The sequence below is a fragment of the Triturus cristatus genome, chromosome 3_1 (genome assembly GCF_964204655.1).
Source record: "Triturus cristatus chromosome 3_1, aTriCri1.1, whole genome shotgun sequence".
Classification (NCBI taxonomy): Eukaryota; Metazoa; Chordata; class Amphibia; order Caudata; family Salamandridae; genus Triturus; species Triturus cristatus.
Window position 1 is genome coordinate 425,915,787 of NC_140583.1, and position 19,261 is coordinate 425,935,047.

The window sequence follows — 19,261 nt, forward strand, 5'->3', positions numbered from 1 at the left end:
CAACCTCCTTAAGATAGACCTCCGCCTGAATCTCACTTGTGAAGCTCCTCGTTGTGCCTTTATATGTTATTTTTAATCGTGCCGGATTTTCCAGGTAGACCGTTGCTCCAAGCTTTTCAAAAGGGGCAAACAGCTGTCGCATTCGCCATCGTCTTTCAACTGTTGCGTGTGCAAAATCTGGTCTTACAAAAAACTTAAAGCCCCTATATTCTCTTTGAGCCGTTGGCCTAGCCAAGTCATATATAGTGTCACGTACCAAAAAGTTTCCAAAGTTGACTAGGAAAGCTCTCGGATATTTTAGAGATTTCTCTGACCGTTTTGGTAATGTTAGTGGAAAGTGATGTGCTCGGCATACTTCTTTATCCATTTCCCAGGAGTTGAGTTCCGGGAAAGAAGATTTTAGTAAATTGATCATGAAGTTTCTTGGATCACTCCCTTCCGAGCCCTCGTGAATCCCAAGAAATCGAAGATTATTCCTTCTTGTTCTAGTTTATTGGTCTTCAACCTTTGTCATTAGGTCTTTGATTATACCCTCGTGCTCCTTTGCTTGGAGTTGTAATCTGCCAACGTCTGATTCCAGGTTTTCTGCATGAACTTCTACCGAACACATTCTATCAGAGATTTCCTGACATGTATTTCCAACTTTATTGATAGCTCCTTCCAATTTTTGAATAGCGACATGGTTTCTTTGGCTATCTTTCTTTACATCTTGATGAAAATATTTAATTGATTCGAAGACTTCACTCAGTGTAGGTTCTCTATGCTTCAGCTGCTCATCGTCATCCGGGTTGTCAAAAATATTCTTATTTCTTTCAGATTCTGCGTTTGTTTTACGATGAGGACTTTTGCGTGAGAGTTTGGTTCTCACTGTTGTTTGTTCTGGATTGCTCCCATGATCTGTCGTTTCATCCTGAATTATATTTGGGTGCCTTTTATGTTTGCTTCTTTTTCTCCCCATTTTCTTTGTTGATATATAATCATATAGTAGAGCATTTTTAGATCTAATTTCTGTCGGTAAAAGTACTTTTTTGTCCAGTTCCTCCTGTCTGGGATTCTCGCCAAGATCAGTCTCTTCACTGGATTTGCTGAATTCACTGGAGATTGATATTCCTGTCTCATAGATCTCCGATTCAGAGCCATCGGAAACTTCTGCTGAAGCGTACCCCTTCGTAGCTCGGTTTATATTCGATAGTTCTACTGAAGTGCTGCCTTTCACTTTCCACATATTTTCTTGTTCTAGATGTTCTACCGGGACTAAAACCTCATCTACAGCAGTTATGGTCCTATTTTGTAATCCTTGTTGATCCATTGTGATTGATGCAGTTTCATTATAAGGGCCGTTCTGCTGTCTTTCTTTAATTGCGGGGCTGAATATATTTGAAATTCTGGGTTGGGAGCCTGTTGAATGCCCAGTTATATTAGCCGCAGCTTTTAAATTTTTGATCGTCTGTAGTCTTTTGGCCTTTTTCTCCAATAGGTCAAGAGTCTCTCTACTTGCCAATTCCTTTTCCTTTTCTATTTCTTTTACTCTCTGTTTTTCCTTGGCTTTCTTTTTTAATTTCTCAGCTTCCTTATTCCGTTTCTGTTCAATCTGTCCATTCTCGATGTTTCTATCTCTTCCATCAGACTTGATATCTCTTATTTTGCCATCGTCATTATTTTCGTCGTTATTTTCCATTGCTTTGTAGCCCCTGGTTTCGGGTCGTCTTTGTATTTCTTTTATCTTCTGAGATCCTTGTAAATTAAGGATCTCTTTGGTATTTCCTCTGTCCCGGTCCTCTAAGTTCTATTCTCTTTCATAATTTTCTTGTATTTCCAGTTTTTCTTGATCAGCCTCACCTCCTTGAACCTGGGCCTGGGCCTTTGCTTTAGCTTTTGTATCGGTTGTTGTATCATTCTTTATCCCAGTCTGATTCTGTTTTTGAGTTTGAGTTTCATCTTGCGAAACAAAGTCACTGGTTCTATCATTGTTTTTCTCTTTATCTTTTTCCATGTCTTTCTCCATGATTGTGTTCAAAGTTTGTATGGTAATTTCCGTTATATTTACTAACAATACTGCGTTGCCTCTGGCCCCAGGTCCTCCACCTTTAAATCTTGTAGTTGATTTAAGTAAACTTGGGAATCCAGCATACGCTCTTTTCCCCAAAAGAATCTTAATGTCTAGACCTGTGTTTTTCCCCAATTGTAAGTCTGAATAGATCAACTGAGAGTTTTGGCCAACCACCAGAGAGCCCATACGTGGTTCAACTCCTTTTGCTCCTTTCACTCCTGGTATATTATTGCTGTTGTATTGTATATATTTATTTTTGGCTCTCTCTTTTTTTTTTTTTTTAATTTCCTTACTTTCCCTTGTTTTTTCCCATTTTCTGTTCCATTATTATTTGTCCCAAAATTTTTTTTTTTTCAATTTCCAATTTTTCTGCCCCTTTAGTATTATACTATACTGTGCAGTGTTCTGTGCTCCCCTTTTTTTTTTTTCCTCTGTTATTCTTGGCCCCCCCCGGGCATTCTGGGTTAAAGGCGTCGTCTCCTTGACAACGACGCGATCTCCCGCCTACATATCCCCCGCAGTCGTGTCTGCAGATGACAGATGATGTCAGTCAGCAGCAGCAGCAGCAAGCGGTAAGCGGAGCGGAGCACGGGAGTTGGTGGAGAGGCAGAGAGGCAGAGAGGCAGAGAGGCAGAGAGGCAAAAGCAATTAACACAAATCACGAAGAAGCTTCACTACAGATCAAAAATGGAAGGGAGAGCAAATCAACGCTGAGCTGAGCGGAAGAGGAGGTAGAGATCCCTTATATCATTTGATTTTCTTTTCTAACTATTTCTCCCCCCAGCTTACATCACATCCCGGCTTCGCATCGCATCTTCGCTCCTCGCTCCTCGCTTTTCCATTATGGAGCCATGCGTAGCAAGCAAACTCTGCTAGCGCTACGGCACCGAGGCAGTAAGTCCAGGGATCCGGGGGTAGCCGGTAAATTATAACCGATAGTAAGAAAGTTAGAACATTTTTACCGCACAAGCCGCGTGATCGCGTCTTTTTTTTTTTTTTTCCCTTACGTGGCAGGCCTCAACTTCTTTCCCAGAGCAAAAAGTCTATTGCACAAAGCTCATGTTGCAACAGTTGCTGCCGCAATCAAACACGATAGAAGAGTGCCGCAAAAGCAATGGTGTCCGCTTACATTTCACTTTTCACTTTTCACTTTTCTTGCCGCGCCACAGTCCTCCTGACAAACACTGAGCGTAATCACCATCTGAAGAGTCTGAGGGTCCGGCAGTTGAAGTTAGAGTTGACGATAGAAGATTAAAGACTAAAATTTGAGGTTGACAACCAGCGTAGTACTATATTAGGCATCTTACAAGGTCCCAGGTCTCAGGAGCAGGCTCTGCAGCGACCTCTCACACAGACGCCATCTTGAATTCCCAAATAGTCCTAAAAATGTCATTAACAAACAGAAAAGAGAAAATGCTGGCCTCTCCTTTATTCTTTTAAAATGTTTTTGACTTCAAGAGTAGGTTGGAGATTTGTAGCTGAAAATGTGTATTTTGCCCTTAAAAATATATTACGACAGAAGTCATAGAGGAAGTGGCCTTAGATTGGTATGTGAGTATATGAGAGATGATTACACAAGTGTTAACCCTTCAAAATATGGGAGATTTGGTCACACAGGTATCACCCAATAACAATTAGGGACACTGGATTTCACAGGTGGCAACCAGTGAAAATATGGGACTCTAGGTTATACAACCAGCAACAATACATGCTCCCACATAAAAGAATGTAAACGTGTTACAAATTGTGATTTTATTTGTTGTTGGTATTTGTATTTGATGACGAGGGCCAAAAGACAACATATGTATCTTTAAAAAGTGTTGACATTTTAAGCAATTTACTGTCACATAGATCTGTTTTAAAAAGTGTTACACTTAAACACAGAAAATACATTTATTGGTGAGTTGTATGCATTACTTACTTTTGTAGTTTAGAAAGGGGAAAGAACATGCAGGATCGCTTCACTTTCAAGTTTGACTTGTTACGGTATGACAACAACACCAAGGAACAAGAGAGCGGAATGATGTATTACCTAGTATAAGGTAGAGATATAGGCCATGAAACCCCTGTCTCTTTCAGTGACATGTATGTCCAGATTTACTTCAGCCTTTGCATTGTCCTTGCCCCACCCATTGCCACACTAAGACTACACAAAGGCTTCTGTCTGATTTAAAAAATCATGCAAGGGGTGGCTTGTACAGAAATGTAATGCAATGCAGCAGCTTCCATTGCATTACATTTCATAGTGGTAAGCATTCCATGGGTGGAGCATGAGCTTTCCCATGCACCCACGCATGGAATTTGACTCAAACTCAAATTTACTAAAGACAATAAACCTGGGATTGCACCAAAACCTATCACACAATTTCTCCTTGTTACTTCCTCTTTCTATGCTTGATGCATTATGACTCACGCACAGAAAGAGAAAATTGTCTCTAATGGTTGTTTTATGTGCAGGAAAATAGCCCTATATAATATAATCATATATAATATATTCATTTTATATTGTTTTATGATTTTGTGTTTTATAAATTATTACATGTTATTGTTAGTTGTTTGGATTTTTAAGTAGTTGTAAGAATCTGGGTAATTGGTTGAGGGGAGTGGGAGCCCCACTCATGCAACAGCCACAATCCTTGTGAGGGTGAACCTGAAAAAACCACCAAGTTAACCTGCTTAACCCTCTGTGAGCTGGGCACAAACGTCAGGGTCAGGTTTAGCTTAGAGGCAATAAGGAAAGATTTATGTAGCATACAAACAGTAATAAAGCTAGAACACAACACAAGAAAAATATCAAAACAATTTAGTAAAATAGGGCACATTTATTTTAATAAATAAAATGATAGCAGAATGAAATACATTCAATCAATAAAACCAGAGATATGCAATTTTATAAACCCAAGGCCTGGCATTAGTCTAACTGCAGAAACCTATAGCCCAAAACCCACAAATTGTCCGTTTACGGTATAAGATGTTTGAAGTCGGGTAGAGTATTCCTGAAGACCCTTATATCTTGTCTTTTTTGGGAGCTTTGCAGTTTTTAAGAAAGCTGGTAGCTGGAACCCCTCCTCCTGCACCATCTTTTCAACAACAAAAATTATCCTGTGTTCCCACAGCATCCAATCTAAGACTTTAATAATGTCAAGCATTTATACAGAAAGTTTCATTCATATAACATATTGCATAAAGATTTTGCACCACGTTTTATTTGTTATGGTGCATTACAATGAATGCAATAGAGATGCTAAGATTCATCTTTAATGTTTGATCAATTGTATGTAAGACTAATTTGTTACATAGATATACTGCTTTATACTGCTTCATACAAATAATTTGTGTTGGTAGAATCATAGAAAGCTTTTTCATCAATAATCTTTCATAATGACTTTTTTTATTATGTTTTATTATAAAATTATTATAAAATAAGCAGATAAAAAAAGATACATCAAATTTGTCATGGTTGTTTCACCTTAAACGAGAGACTAATCCAAATATTCCAATAACATAGCAGAATACATACAAAAAAAGCCTGTTGGATTTACACAGCAGAATAAAAAGTATTCAATTTATCGACCATACCTTCATTATGCTTAGTACCTTGATGGCATCAACACAGTTATAAGACACAGAAACATGCATTTAAAGTACTAAAATACGATATAATCTTTTTCATCATTATTTTTTCAACAGTGCATCAAATCTTAAGTTTATCTAAAAAGTGCAGATGTGCAGAAGTGCAAATATTGTATATGTAATACACAAAGTGCAAAGATGGGGAATTTAGCAGCTATCGATTCTATACAATTAAATCCTAGAAAGTGCTTATGTGCTTTCTAAAGAAAATTATATTTGTTATTCAGAAGAGAGTCCTAACGTATAATTCTAGATCACTGTCATAAATTGCCAAGAAGTGGCAAATCTTTTAAGTCCCGACCCTGCTAGCATAAGCTTTCTCAAACGTTTGAGTTACGATCACTTTATTATTCCATTCCTTATATTTTGGTGCTTTATTAGTCCTCCAGTCCTGAAGAATCGAGGAGCGAGCAACTAAAGACGTAATAGTTATAAATACATCAGCCTGCTACTAAAGGCATCAAACACTTGTTCCCAAAACTATTTTTTCCCAGGGCAGGTAGAAGATATGTGGAGCCAGTCTCAGCTCCCAAACTGCTTACATCCAAAACAACGATCCTCCACCTCAGGATACATCTTTGAAAGGGTTCTAGGGGTATAGTATGCTATCCACTGTGCTAAAAAAGACATTCTCTTAAAGTTTGCAGCTCTTCGGGCTGAGTTCCCTAAGTTTGAGATCAACTGCCATTCAACTTCTGAAAAAGTACAGTGAGTTGTCCAGGAAATCTTCCCCAAAAAGTTATTTATCAAGACACATTCCATTTGACTCCTTAGTAGCCTATACCAATTTCCTCTCCCCCTCATTCTTATTTTAAAAAATTCTGTAAATCTGTTTATATACCAGTACCTTATATGATTTTTAGGAATTTATAAACCCAAGGCCTGGCATTAGTCTAACTGCAGATACCTATAGCCCAAAACCCACAAATTGTCTGTTTACGGTATAAGATGTTTGAAGTCGGGTAGAGTATTCCTGAAGACCCTTATATCTTGTCTTTTTTGGGAGCTTTGCAGTTTTTAAGAAAGCTGGTAGCTGGAACCCCTCCTCCTGCACCATCTTTTCAACAACAAAAATTATCCTGTGTTCCCACAGCATCCAAGAGCCACACTGTTCTATCTAAAAGGGCTACATCAAAATAAGAATACATGTTGGGTAAAGCCAATCCACCCTGACTAATATCCATTTGGAGTATTGGGAATTTAACTCTAGGAGCCTTTTTATTCCAAATAAAATGCCTAAAAAGTGTATCTAATTCCTTAAAATATGCCCTATTGATTTTAATCGGGATATTAGAAAAAAGAAAAATCAACAAAGGTAAGATAGACATCTTAATCAATGCTACACATCCTATCAATGTAAGAGGGAGGTAATATTTATCTAGCCAACAGTTCCTTGATTTTTCTCAACATTGGTTAGTAATTCAATCTATAAATTTCCTCATATTGGTTTGTTACTATTACCCGTAATAACGAAGTGGTTGGTTATGAGATGCCTGTTGCTGAAATTTAAAGGGAATATACTATACAAGGCATTAAATACAAGCATTTCTGTCTTGCTGTGATTGAATTTATATCCCCCTATTCCTTGAAAATGATAAAATTCTGCCATTAATTCTTCAAAATTTTGCCTTTTCTGGCCTAAGATAAAGGACTATATCGTCCACAAATAACTTCAATTTAGACATTCCCATAATTGGTGGTTCCACAGCCTCATCGGCCCTAATACTTATGGCAAAAGGTTTGATAAAAAAAAGTAAACAAACACACGTGAAAGGGGGCACTCCTGACACGTTCCTCTATTTATTTCAACCACTCCTGCTAAGTTTGAATTAATAAGGACCTTTGCCTGTGCACCATGGTATACTTTGTAGAGCATTTTAGTAAACTGGGAGGGGAAGCCAAACTTCGTAAGAGCAAAACAAAGAGCATCCTAATTGACTAGATCAAATTCCTTTTCGGCGCGACCATCATTATAACTGCAGATGTCTGATTGATATTAAAGTAATTAAGAGCTTGTATTAAAAAAGTTGTATTCAATGACATTATTCTGTTGGCAATGAATCCTGTATGGTCCATACGAATTAGGTTCTGAACTAATTTGTGACACATGACTAGCCCATATTTTCATTAAGATTTAATAGTCACCGTTCAGTAAGCTTATCGGTCTGTATGCTTTCCCATCTCTCAGGTTCTTGCCTTTCTTAACAAAGCTAACTATAGTTGACTCTTTAAAATTAGATGGAATCTCGCGCCGTTTTTTATTGCGTTAAAAAACTCAACCAAAAAGGGTGTCAGCTACCTAATAAAGATTTTATAAACTTCTTTTGGAAAACCATCGTTACTGGAAGGCTTGCCACTTAACATTGTGGAGAGGGCAAGTTGAATTCCTGCTACTGTTATATCCGCCTTCAAATTCTTTAATTTGTGCAATAGTTAGTTTTGGGAGGTTTAGAGAGTGAAAGTAAGAGGATATAGACTCCTTTGAGACTGTATATTTCCCACATATAAATCGTAATAATGCTGTAAGAAGATTTTGGCTCTCCTATCCCTCTCTGAGACCGCAGTACCTGTCTGTGGTTCCACCAATTCCCTAATTGTTACTGTTTCCTGTTTAGTTCTAGTTGAATGAAACTTCCCTATTAAGTGACTTGCCTCATAGACCCAGTGCTGATATAGCCATGAACTTTGAACTTCCTCTAAAATAAAAAACTCCCTTAGCTTGTGCTTTACTTTATCTAATTGCCTGATGATATTATGTGACCCCAGCCGTCCATTAATCAGCTGTAATAAGTTGTTGACTGTGGACTGTAATTGAGCTTTATCTACCTGCCGCTTTTTAAATTGTGCAGCTGAAAGGGCTATCATTTGTCCAGGAATTGTGGCCTTAAAGTCTCCCCAAATTGAACAAAAAGATGCAGTACCTTTGTTGGTCTGGAAAACGTTTTCTATAGATTTGCTTATATCCAATATCCATTGCTGATTAAAAAGAAGAGAGCAGTCCATCTGCCACCCAAACCTCTCTCTTCTGCTGGCCTCAACTTTCAGATCAACACTCACTAGGGAATTGTCAGAAAAGGCATTAGCCCTTATTTCAGAACCCAAACAATTAGACGAATGGGAAATTAAGAAAAAGTCTATACGTGCAGCAGATTTTAACCCCTTCAGCGCGGCGCGGATTTCCGCGCCACGCTGAAGGTTCTGAGCGCGGGCGGGGCCATGACGGAACGGTTCCGTCATAAGCACAGCCCAACCGACGTGCATGACGGAACCGTTCCGTCATGCGCGTCGAAGGGGTTAAACGCTGTGAATAGCAGGTGTATTGTGAAGATTGGACATTGTGACTGCGCCAAGGATCGACCAAGTGATACTCCCTCTTCAGTAATTCAATTACTTTCTTTGTATGGGGCTTTAATTGCTTCTTTGTTTTGTTAGAGGTATCTTTGGCCAGATCCTGTATGAAGTTAAAATCCCCTCCTATCACTATGGTTCCTATTGCCCCCATGGCCAGTTTGCTTATCCAGAGGATTGCTTTAGAATCGTCAGTTACCGGGGCATAATAACTCACTAAGTTGATCGTCTTGGCATGGACTCGAGTTGTTACCCAGATCCATCTGCCACTGGGATCCTGACTAACTTGTGTATCCTCCCAATCTATCCCCTTCCCCAGATATATCGCTACCCCCTCACTGCGAGTCCTGCTGAAGCAAAATAGACTGCACAATAGTATTTTGGGATAAAATGTTTTGGCTTGTTACATTTCGAGTGAGTTTCTTGCAACATTATAATCTGTGGGGTAAAAGATGTTAACCACTTAATCAAACCTTCTTTTTTTTTTTTTGTTTGTTGGATACACCATTGACATTGCAGGATAATACTGTGATTTTAAACCCCATTTCTTTTATAAAAATTGTTGTTCCCAAAGAATATTAAAGGAATTTTCACATCTCTTTTCTGCATTCTGCTATTAGCTAGGATTCTGCTTTTTTGTGTGAAGAAACCCCACCCCTCCACAGTGCCCCACGCGGCCCAAAACCCCTACAACGTACCCCCCTACCACAACCACATTGATATTCCCCATTGAGAGAGGAATAGCCTACAATACCCCTCTCAAGGTGGTGCCTACCCTTTTTGGGGTGCTATGATATTGTACCCATTTGACTGCCCAACCCCCAGCCCTGAAAAGAAAAAGAGATAAACCCTTCTACAACATCTGCCATGTCCCTCTGTCCCGATTCAGTTACTTTGTAATAGTTTGCAGCATCTCTTGGGCTTCCTCTAGGCTAGAATCCATATGAAATTTTCCTTTGATTAAGACTCTTTATTTTGACTGTTGGGGTAGAACCGCCTGTGCACCTTGTGCCTTAAATAGTAGCTTTACAAATTCCTTTCTGCGCTATGCTGCCACAGCTGACATGTCCGAGAACATGCGACATGAAGGTATTTCCTATGTGAAAAATTGTTTCCTCTGGATAGCTCTTGTTAAAATCCTTTCCTTCACACGAACATCTGCGAAATGTATCAAAATTGTACGAGGCAGCTTTGATTTGGAAAAGGTTGCGCCAGGACTCGATGGGCACGTGTGATTGTGAGATCTCCTTAGTGTTCTGGCAATACATTTTTCTTTATAAATGCCTCGATTCATTGCAGCATTTGTGATCCCTCGCACCCTTCCGGCACTCCTACTAAGTGCAGGCTTGAGCGACATGAATGATTTTCTAACTCATCGATTTTGTTTTCAAATACAATCTTTTGTTTCTTTCCTGTAATAGCCTGTTGCTGCATGGTACTCATCTGATCCTCGAGATATGAAATTCTCGACTCTGCCTCTTGGATTCTTGCTGGCATTTGTCAATTTTAGATAATCGCTGATGTAAGGATGCTTTTTCGCTAGCTTGGGTAGCCTTTAATTCTCTAATTTCTTCCAGGATGAGGTTCAACATCATTTTGATATCCCACTGGACAGTGATCTCTTTCCCGTTCTGATTTATTTGTAGCGTCTCTTCGAGATCCGCTTGCTCCAACAGATTCTGTTCTTGCTGCTGCTGTGTGTTCATGATATTCAGGGGGTCCTCCCGGTGGAGAGCTTTCATTGATGTTAAGGACCGTTCAGTGGAAAGGCCTTCACTAGCTCGTACCGTTTTGCATTTGTCAAGGGCATCTGAGTTGTTACTATATTCCTTAGCTCAGTAATTACCAGACTCTTCTGCAAGGTTTTAGTAGGAGTTTTCGCCTTTAAAAAAAGCGGAAAGTCTTTTCCCCTGTCTGGCCTATTGGAGGCTACATTTGTTATTTTTTCCTGGGCAATCACGTTGTGATCCACTCCCCCCTCACAGTTTGGGGTTGAGCTATTTACCCCATTTGCGGCATTAGCCCTAGGCTCCATCAATGTCAGTGCTGTTTGGACATCTATTGGAGCCTCTCCTGCACCAGGGTCCAGACTAGGGTCTGGATTATCCTCCTCAGAGCTTAGGGAGCCCTTTGCTGAGCCCTGACAAATTTTTGGACTTCGCTCCGCCCTTGCTGCAGCTGCATTTTTCAGTTGAGCTGTACGGATTGAGATTTCTGCACCATGTCCATATTTACCATAAAATTCGCTATTTTCGAGTGCTTCCCCATTCCAAGTTGAGCTTATGGAAAATGTTCCTGGGAGGAGGAGAAGAGAACCAACCAGCTACTCACACCTTGTCAGCTTTGTTTTTATCCTTTTCAAGTTTCCATACTGGTACTAACCAACTAGTATGAAACCTGGTGGTCTCCTCTTGCTGCTGTTGTATAGAGCCTTGTCCTTTTGTCCTTTTTTTCTCCTCTTCACAGACGGTATGCTATCCCCCAAAAAATACATATAGTGCAAAGCCGAGTAGTGCGTAGCTGTGGGAAGATAAAAAAAAAATACAAAAGTCAATCCAATTGTCCCCTGTCTCGCTATGCCTGCGACGGGCTACTTTACTGGCTCCAGAGCGGGGAGCTGTGCCTTATGTATACACCCGAGGCCGCTCGGGCCCTGAATAGATTATCCAGTGCTAACTCGCAACCCGCAAGCGTCATCCATCTCTGCAGAGCCTCTGAACTAGGGGGTGAAGAATCCCCCTCCCCCCGAGAAGCAGGAGTCGTAAAGCCGTTCTGGTCTCGCTCCCCAGTCTCCTCGCTCTATGGTCTGCGTCCTCGACCCGGAAGTGGAGACATGGAAGTCAGCGATGATGCTATGAGGTGAAGGCGGTATGTAGGCAGTCCAGCAGCTGCGCAAGTGGGATTGCCTGCTGCTCATCGGTCCTGCGCCCTCCAAGCATGCAAAATCATTGTATCTAGATTCTTCTATTATTACAAATTCAAGCACACTTTTACGGGGCTAGTACTTCAGCTTTTCTCAGTTTCAGTGCTGTTTTTTAGATATTGTGCAAAATGGACACTAGAGTTTTAGTGTCAAAATTGTGTTGTTAAGAATGATCAGCTTTTACACTGCAACACAGCCTTTGTGTTGGGGACTCAATATCTTACTCCCACACCTGGTTCCTAGAACATTCTTCCCATTCCTTTGTTAAGGCTCCAAACTGTCTGGAGGGGGATGCAAGGCAGGGCAGACTGTCAGAATGGTCCATCCTTGCCCACACCTAAGCCCACTTTGTGTACAAACCCCAACAGCAGAGCCATTCACAGTCATGTGATCCAGCACACTGGCAGAAGGCACAAATGGTTGGGGCAGAAAACGCCAACTTTCTAAAAGTGGCATTTCCAGAAGTCTAACTTAAAATTCAACTTTACCATTAAGGAGGATTTTTAAATAACATTTAATTTGCCTGCGAACAGTACATCTCTATCTGCTATCCAAAGTTTGCACTTATTAAATGTACAAGGTTAACCCAGTTTCAGTCAATAGGAGAGGTAGGCCTTACCACAGAAAAAAACGAATTTGGGCCAGGACAGGTAAACCTTAAGTATACATGTCCTACTTTTTAAATGCAGTGCACCTTCCACTTTAGGGCCTGCCTTAGGGGTGGCTTATATGTGTTAAAAAGAAAGGGGCAGGCCTGGTAAACATTTATTTAGGCAGGTAGAAATGGCAGTTTAAATCTGCACTACAGACTCAGTGGTAGGTCCGAGATATCTTTTTGAAAAGGCTCATTTAATGGGTGGCACAATGAATGCTGAAGCCCACTAGCAGAAGCTAATTTGCAGGCCCCGGGTACAGATAGTGCCATTTATTGGAAACATACAAGTAAATTAACTGCACCAATTAGGTTTATGCCAATTGCACCATGTTTTACAGGGAGAGCATGAGCACTTCAACACAGGTTAGTAGGGGAAAAGTGCACAGAGTCCTAATGCCAACAAAAATGAGTTCAGCAACAAGAGGCAAAACCTGGAGGTCACTCGCAAAAAGGGCCAGGTCCAATAGTAGTTTTTTAATTGTATTTTAAATATTTTTTAAATGATATTGGTCACCTTGTTTTAATTTATTAATTAGTGGTAGGATTGTTGGTTTTGTAGGTAAGTAGGGTGGGAATTTTTATAAAACATATTTGAATTTCTTTTAAACTTTTTCTTACATTGTGTAACTTATATTATTTACTATATATATTATTTGATTGATAAATTAAATTAATAATATATTAATATTTAATCAGTATTTTTGTAAATTGAAATCTGTGTGTTATAGAACAATTACATTATTAATTATGCAAATTTTGATATTCATTTATTTAATTTATTTTATTTAGTATTATTTGTAATTTTTTTGTGGGCTATCGGGGTTGTAGGGGAGTACAGTCTAAAGGCCTTATTACAAGTTCGGTGGTCCAACTGCCGAAGGACCACATCCGCAACCGCTAGGGGATATATATATATATATATATTATCTACTGGCGGTCGCCAGTAGATAGTTATAGTTAGGACCGTGTTTCCGTAGGAAATCTCAAAATTCTATTTTGAATAACATTGGCGCCGGTTGACGAATCTTCGCAAAATTTTCAAAACTCATGGGGCGCTCCACTCAGCTCCTACCCTGAACGTCTCGGGGGGATTCCTCAAGCGGGGGCCGAGAAAAAAGGGGGGTCCCAAAACGCGTTTTCCCCATGCATTTTCCCATAGGACCTTTAGTCGAAGGTACAGCCCGAACGGCTGAACAGAATTACTTGAAATTTGGCAGAGAGGTAGCCCTCAGGTCAGGGATGTGCCTTTTGCATATATGGAGTCAATCTGTTCAGTAGCAACCTAACGTGCGCGAGCGTAATTCTGATTGATTGTTACATGTCAGTCAACGTTCGGATCGGTCGAAATCAGGAAGTGTCGGCCGCCATTTTGTTTGTTTTCAGTACGAGAGTGGAAAAGGAAGGTGGCGAACGTGAAAAGGGGGCAGGGTAGAGAGTTCCTGACCCCCTAGCCTTTGTCAGGGGGTTCCTGAAAGACCCCGAAGGCAGAAAAAAACATTGAATATTTTTTTTTTTTAAATCGCGGGGGTGCGCGCACCGTGCGCGCACGGTGAAAAACCATAAAAAAAAAAAAACATTTTTAATACGTAGTTTATTGAAAATTAAATATATATAAAAAATAATAATACATACATAACTTAGCATTTAAAAAAAACGTACAAATTCACTGAAACCATAGGTTTCACACACGTTATAGTTAGGAATTAGCATTTAAAAAACCTTGCAAATTCACTTAAAAAACCATAGGTTTCACACATGTTATAGTTAGGTGGATATTTCACTCGTAAAAAACCAATGAAATTCCACCGTTATAGTTAGTTCAGATAACTATAACTCGCGCGACCGCCACTCTATCACAAGGATGATGTCATCAGTGATGTCAAGAGTGATGCCACTGACCATGTCATGAGTGATGTAATATGTGACGGCATGAGCAGAGGATTGCGGGCGCGCGAGTTATAGTTATCTGAACTAACTATAACGGTGGAATTTCATTGTTTTTTTACGAGTGAAATATCCACCTAACTATAACATGTGTGAAACCTATGGTTTTTTAAGTGAATTTGCAAGGTTTTTTAAATGCTAATTCCTAACTATAACGTGTGTGAAACCTATGGTTTTTTCAGTGAATATATATATATATATATATATCAATGCCTCTGTATACCTTCTGACCGAATATGTGTTCAATATACACATATGCATGATATATGTGGAAAAATAGCACATACCCATTGCCGGAGTCTGACCAATATGTGGGCAGTTACGGTAATGGGTATACGGTACCAAAGCACTTACCTGTATTTAGTCAAAAACTGGGTCATATTCCTTGGGGTGCAGATGCTCCTGCAGAAAAGGATCCACATTGAGATCTTCTTGTAAGAACTGGAAAGGGGTGAGTATGCACCCTTAAGGCACCTTTCTACCGCCCAATGGAGGCTGCCTTCCCTCGACCGACAGTGTGCTGGCGGTGCCGCTGGTTCGCTTGGACCGCTACCACTGGGACAGCGGTCCACGGACCGACAGACTCGTAAGAAAGCCCTAAGTGTTTTAATGGGTACATAATGTGTAAATTGGTTAATTTATTAAATAAGTCAATTTTTGTATGTATTTGTTTAAGGGGATTTATAGAATATTTGGTTTTGTATAAACAGTGACTTTTTACATTTCAAATGTTTATTTTTATGTATTTTTTATTGATATTTTATATACTTTTTTATACCATGATTTGTTTTAAACTTGTTAATTATTATGTAATTTCCCCACACTTTTTCCACAGTTATTTAGGTTGGAGTGGAAGTGTTAAACCTGACTCCCTCATAGTACAACACTTTCCTTACAGTTGCTTGGGAGTGGGAGTTGGAGTGGGAATACTGAATCTGACCTCTCAAATTCCAGCCCTTTCAACAATGTTTCTTAGGTTGGAGTGGAAATAGTAAATCTGATCCCTCTAAATTCTAGTGCTTTCCCTACTGTTGCTAAGGTTGAAGTAAAATTGGAAATCTGACCCCTCCAAGTCTAACGCTTTCCATACTCTTGCTTAGGCTGGCATAGGCATAGTAAATTTCATAATTCCAAAGTCCAACACTTTCAATACCGTTCTTAGGTTGGAGTGGGAATTGTAGTTTTATTCCTCTTTATTTTAATATTTTGTGACTTTTAATGTTGAAGTTGGAATGTTAATTTTGTTTTATCTATGGTTGTCTTTTCATTTGTTTATAATTGACTTTAATTATTTGATATTTATTCCACCTTTTATGTTTATTAGTTTGAGATACAGAATTGTAAATATCTTTCCATTCTTGTTAAGGTTGTATCTGTTTTCATGAATTTTCATAGACTTTTTATAATAGCTTTTAAAAATGATATGTTTTTATTTAAATTCTATTGGTTTATTATTTTTGTTGTTTTAAAAAATGAATCTGCATTACAATCAGTCGCACTCCTCCTTGTTACAGTCCTAATTACTTCCATTTCTCTGCTGAAAACTGTTCCTGATGACTGTGGTCCTGCTTGGGTATACTTATACGCTTGGGTGAAAAGTCAGGTATTTATTTCCCGAGAACAGAGAGAAAAAAGCTTAATATAGTGTAAAATTTAGAGAACAAGCATGCTTGCATCTTTCCTGGACCTGATTCACCCGTATTCTGTAAGGACTCTGAGAAGGAAAAGGGAAATATTGTTTGCAATTAAGCAGGGTTCTACTTCATTTCTTGACATCAGCTAAAAAAATATGCTTATTTTATTCCATTAGTTAAAATCACCTGAAGTCGTTTATGTTCATCTGTACCATGAATGGATTTGGAGAGATCCATCCATGCCACATTTTCAAGATTTCCACATCACTTGTATTTAAATACATTGAACATAAATGCAACCCATTGAAAATGTCAATGGTTACCCTAAATATCTGCCATGGATCCAGCTCTTTTTGGCCAATGTGGAGACTTCTAATCTATATTTCTAAAATATAGATGGGTCATATACTGAATATAGCTTTAGAAAAGTCAATTAAATATTTTAATATATTTGGAAATAGTGTATTTTCAATCCTCATAGTTGTCACTCTAATGACTTTTTAATCGAGATTTATTTTCTTTTCCTCAACAGGCTTTATGCAAGGATAACATCTACAAAGCTCTGCACTTTTTTGCCAAAGGATATGGAAAGAACAATGAGCCAATCAGAGGATATGTTTTAACATTTGTGATTGCTATGGCGTTCATTTTAATTGGTCAGTATATGCACACAGTGTTAATGCTTTTAATACATGTTCAGCTATTGCTATCGCACATCCAGTAATATTTTCACAGAATTATGTCATACTCATGTGTGAGGGCTGTAATCTATGTGTACGCTACTATTATCATAAATTACAAATCTACACTCATTTTTATATAACCTCCTCCGCCATCTATGTATCTGTTCTTCATGCTATTGGAAAGTTATCATTTGTAGATTTTATAAATGCTATATATATTTTTTCTGGTTTTCCAAAATAAATATTTTATTTTTGTTTTGAAAACAACGGCATTACATTTCCACCAGCTTGCTATCGACGTTGTACAAAGTTTGCACTCAAAGTAGATTTAACCAAGGTGTCTTGAGCATTTTTACCTTATTTAATAATTAGTTCACACTACTTGCTGACAGTTTTGTTCAAAGACAATGTTTGATTTGCTATTGTCCGGAGAGATGAACATAAAAATAATAACTTGACACACCTAAAGATATTGAAGAGTAATGTCCGCAAACCCATGTTTATAGATTGGAGGGCAAAGTAGGAGGCTCTATCGTACTGCCTCCTCCTTGCTGGCCGACCATGAATCGTAAGGGTGTGAGCGCGCCACTATCCATTGCGTCCAAGGAGCCAAATCCAGGCGGGTCTCCTGTCCCTCCATCCACTTACATCAGTGACCGCATTTCCCTTGCACATGGCCTGGGAAATGTAAAGGGATACATTTTTATCCCTAAGTGGTGGTAAAGGGGCAATGCAATGGATTACATTTCTAACCCCAAGTTGGGGTAAGAAAGCAATCCCAAACTCCTAGTGCATGCCTTGTATGAGCAGAGGTACAGTGGGGTCTACAAGTCATGCCAGATACATGTATGTCCCGAGCCTGTATTGCACCATCCTCTGTGGGGTACTGCGTAAGGTCAGGGATCAAGTAGGGCAGGGGCAGTACAGCAGGCGCCCATCTGTGCACATTCCTGTATGAGTGAGGGATGCATGCTTGAGTGCCTTGCATAGGACCCAATACAAACACAAGTGCACATTTTGTGAAGGGACCAAAGTAATGCGTTTCCAAGCAGTTTGAAGACTTGAACAACTCTTTTGGTAATGTATAAATGTGCAAATGTGATCCCCCTCGACTTGTGGTGGAAAAGATTCTGTAAATAGCAACAACATTTTTAAAAGAAAATTCGGAGGGGGGGGGGGGGAGTATTTTGAAAAGAGGCCTATTTTGCTATAGAGTGGGCAGCTTTTGCTTCATAATTGCTTTTAAACATGTTTTGCAGCAGAGGCCTTCCTGTCAAAAAAGACAGAAAAACTGTCTTTTATTTCTTTATATTTTCATAGATTATCGAATTTCAAACACAATTATGAGCCTCTCTGTTTATTAGACATCTTTCAAGTGAAATAAAAACTGTTCAAAATGTTGACTCATCTATAACTAGAGTTTTGCATCAAAAATAAGTTCCCATTTTCGATCACGCAGAACCCATTGACGTCACTGTTGTTCAATTAAAACCTGTTTTTGTTGTTTTTTTTCAGCTGAGCTAAACACCATCGCGCCAATAATCTCGAACTTCTTTCTCGCTTCCTACGCATTGATTAATTTCTCCTGCTTCCATGCTTCATATGCGAAATCACCAGGTTTGTTCTGAGATATCGATCTGTTTTTATTTCCCCAGCCTGCATTTTGGTAACAGAAAGACATACGCCAAAGAGCTCATGGATCACGACATATTAAAAGGGGTGCTGGAAAAGGATTTGTCTCATGTACATCTTCAACAAGTTTATTGTCTAATTGTCAACAAACTGCTTTGAAGTATTTTCTCTCTGAATGTGCTATATATGACTGCATGACTAAGGCGGCTTTGTGTGTGCTGTGAGGCTATCTGTTGCCTTAAGATATGTGAATATCCTAGTACATTTGTGCTTCATCATCTAATATTTGTGCTGTATACATTAACATGAAACATAGGCAATGCCAAATGTTTTAGCTTCTTTATATTGAAAATATATTTGCAGGCTTCAGTAATATAAGAAACATGTAGTGCATTGGTGCCAGTAAATGATACTTATAGTACGCGCACAGCGTGCAACTCGCTCCCACTCAATCTCCACATTCTCTCTCTGCAATGCTCAAGAAAAGATATTGGAACAAATGTGTGGTTTCCCACAGCGAAACCTTTTTATTCACATCAACACTTAAAATTGCTCCTTAGCAAACACAGTCAAGTGACAGGTATTCCTTTGGAAACAATCATTTAGTAGATACCAAAAGCAAGCAGGAAAATGAAATACACAAGTCATATATCAAATGTCACATTCAAAGAATATCAAGAGCACATTGTGGTGTTATCCCCTGTGTGACTTGTCCCAACTTGCAAAAGCCCCCTGGTTCCAACCAGAGTATCAATGCAG

General features: G+C 39.1%; 1 protein-coding gene across 4 annotated transcripts in view; it reads left to right on the top strand.

Moving 5' to 3' along the window:
* SLC12A1 (solute carrier family 12 member 1) overlaps positions 1–19,261 on the top strand; it is a 381,560-nt gene that overhangs the window by 191,654 nt on the left and 170,645 nt on the right. For all 4 annotated transcript variants that reach the window (XM_085644206.1, XM_085644209.1, XM_085644207.1 and 1 more), the window contains 2 exons: positions 16,720–16,843; positions 18,386–18,487. In XM_085644206.1, the coding sequence (XP_085500332.1) occupies positions 16,720–16,843; positions 18,386–18,487 (226 nt within the window). The remainder of the gene's footprint in view (positions 1–16,719; positions 16,844–18,385; positions 18,488–19,261) is intronic.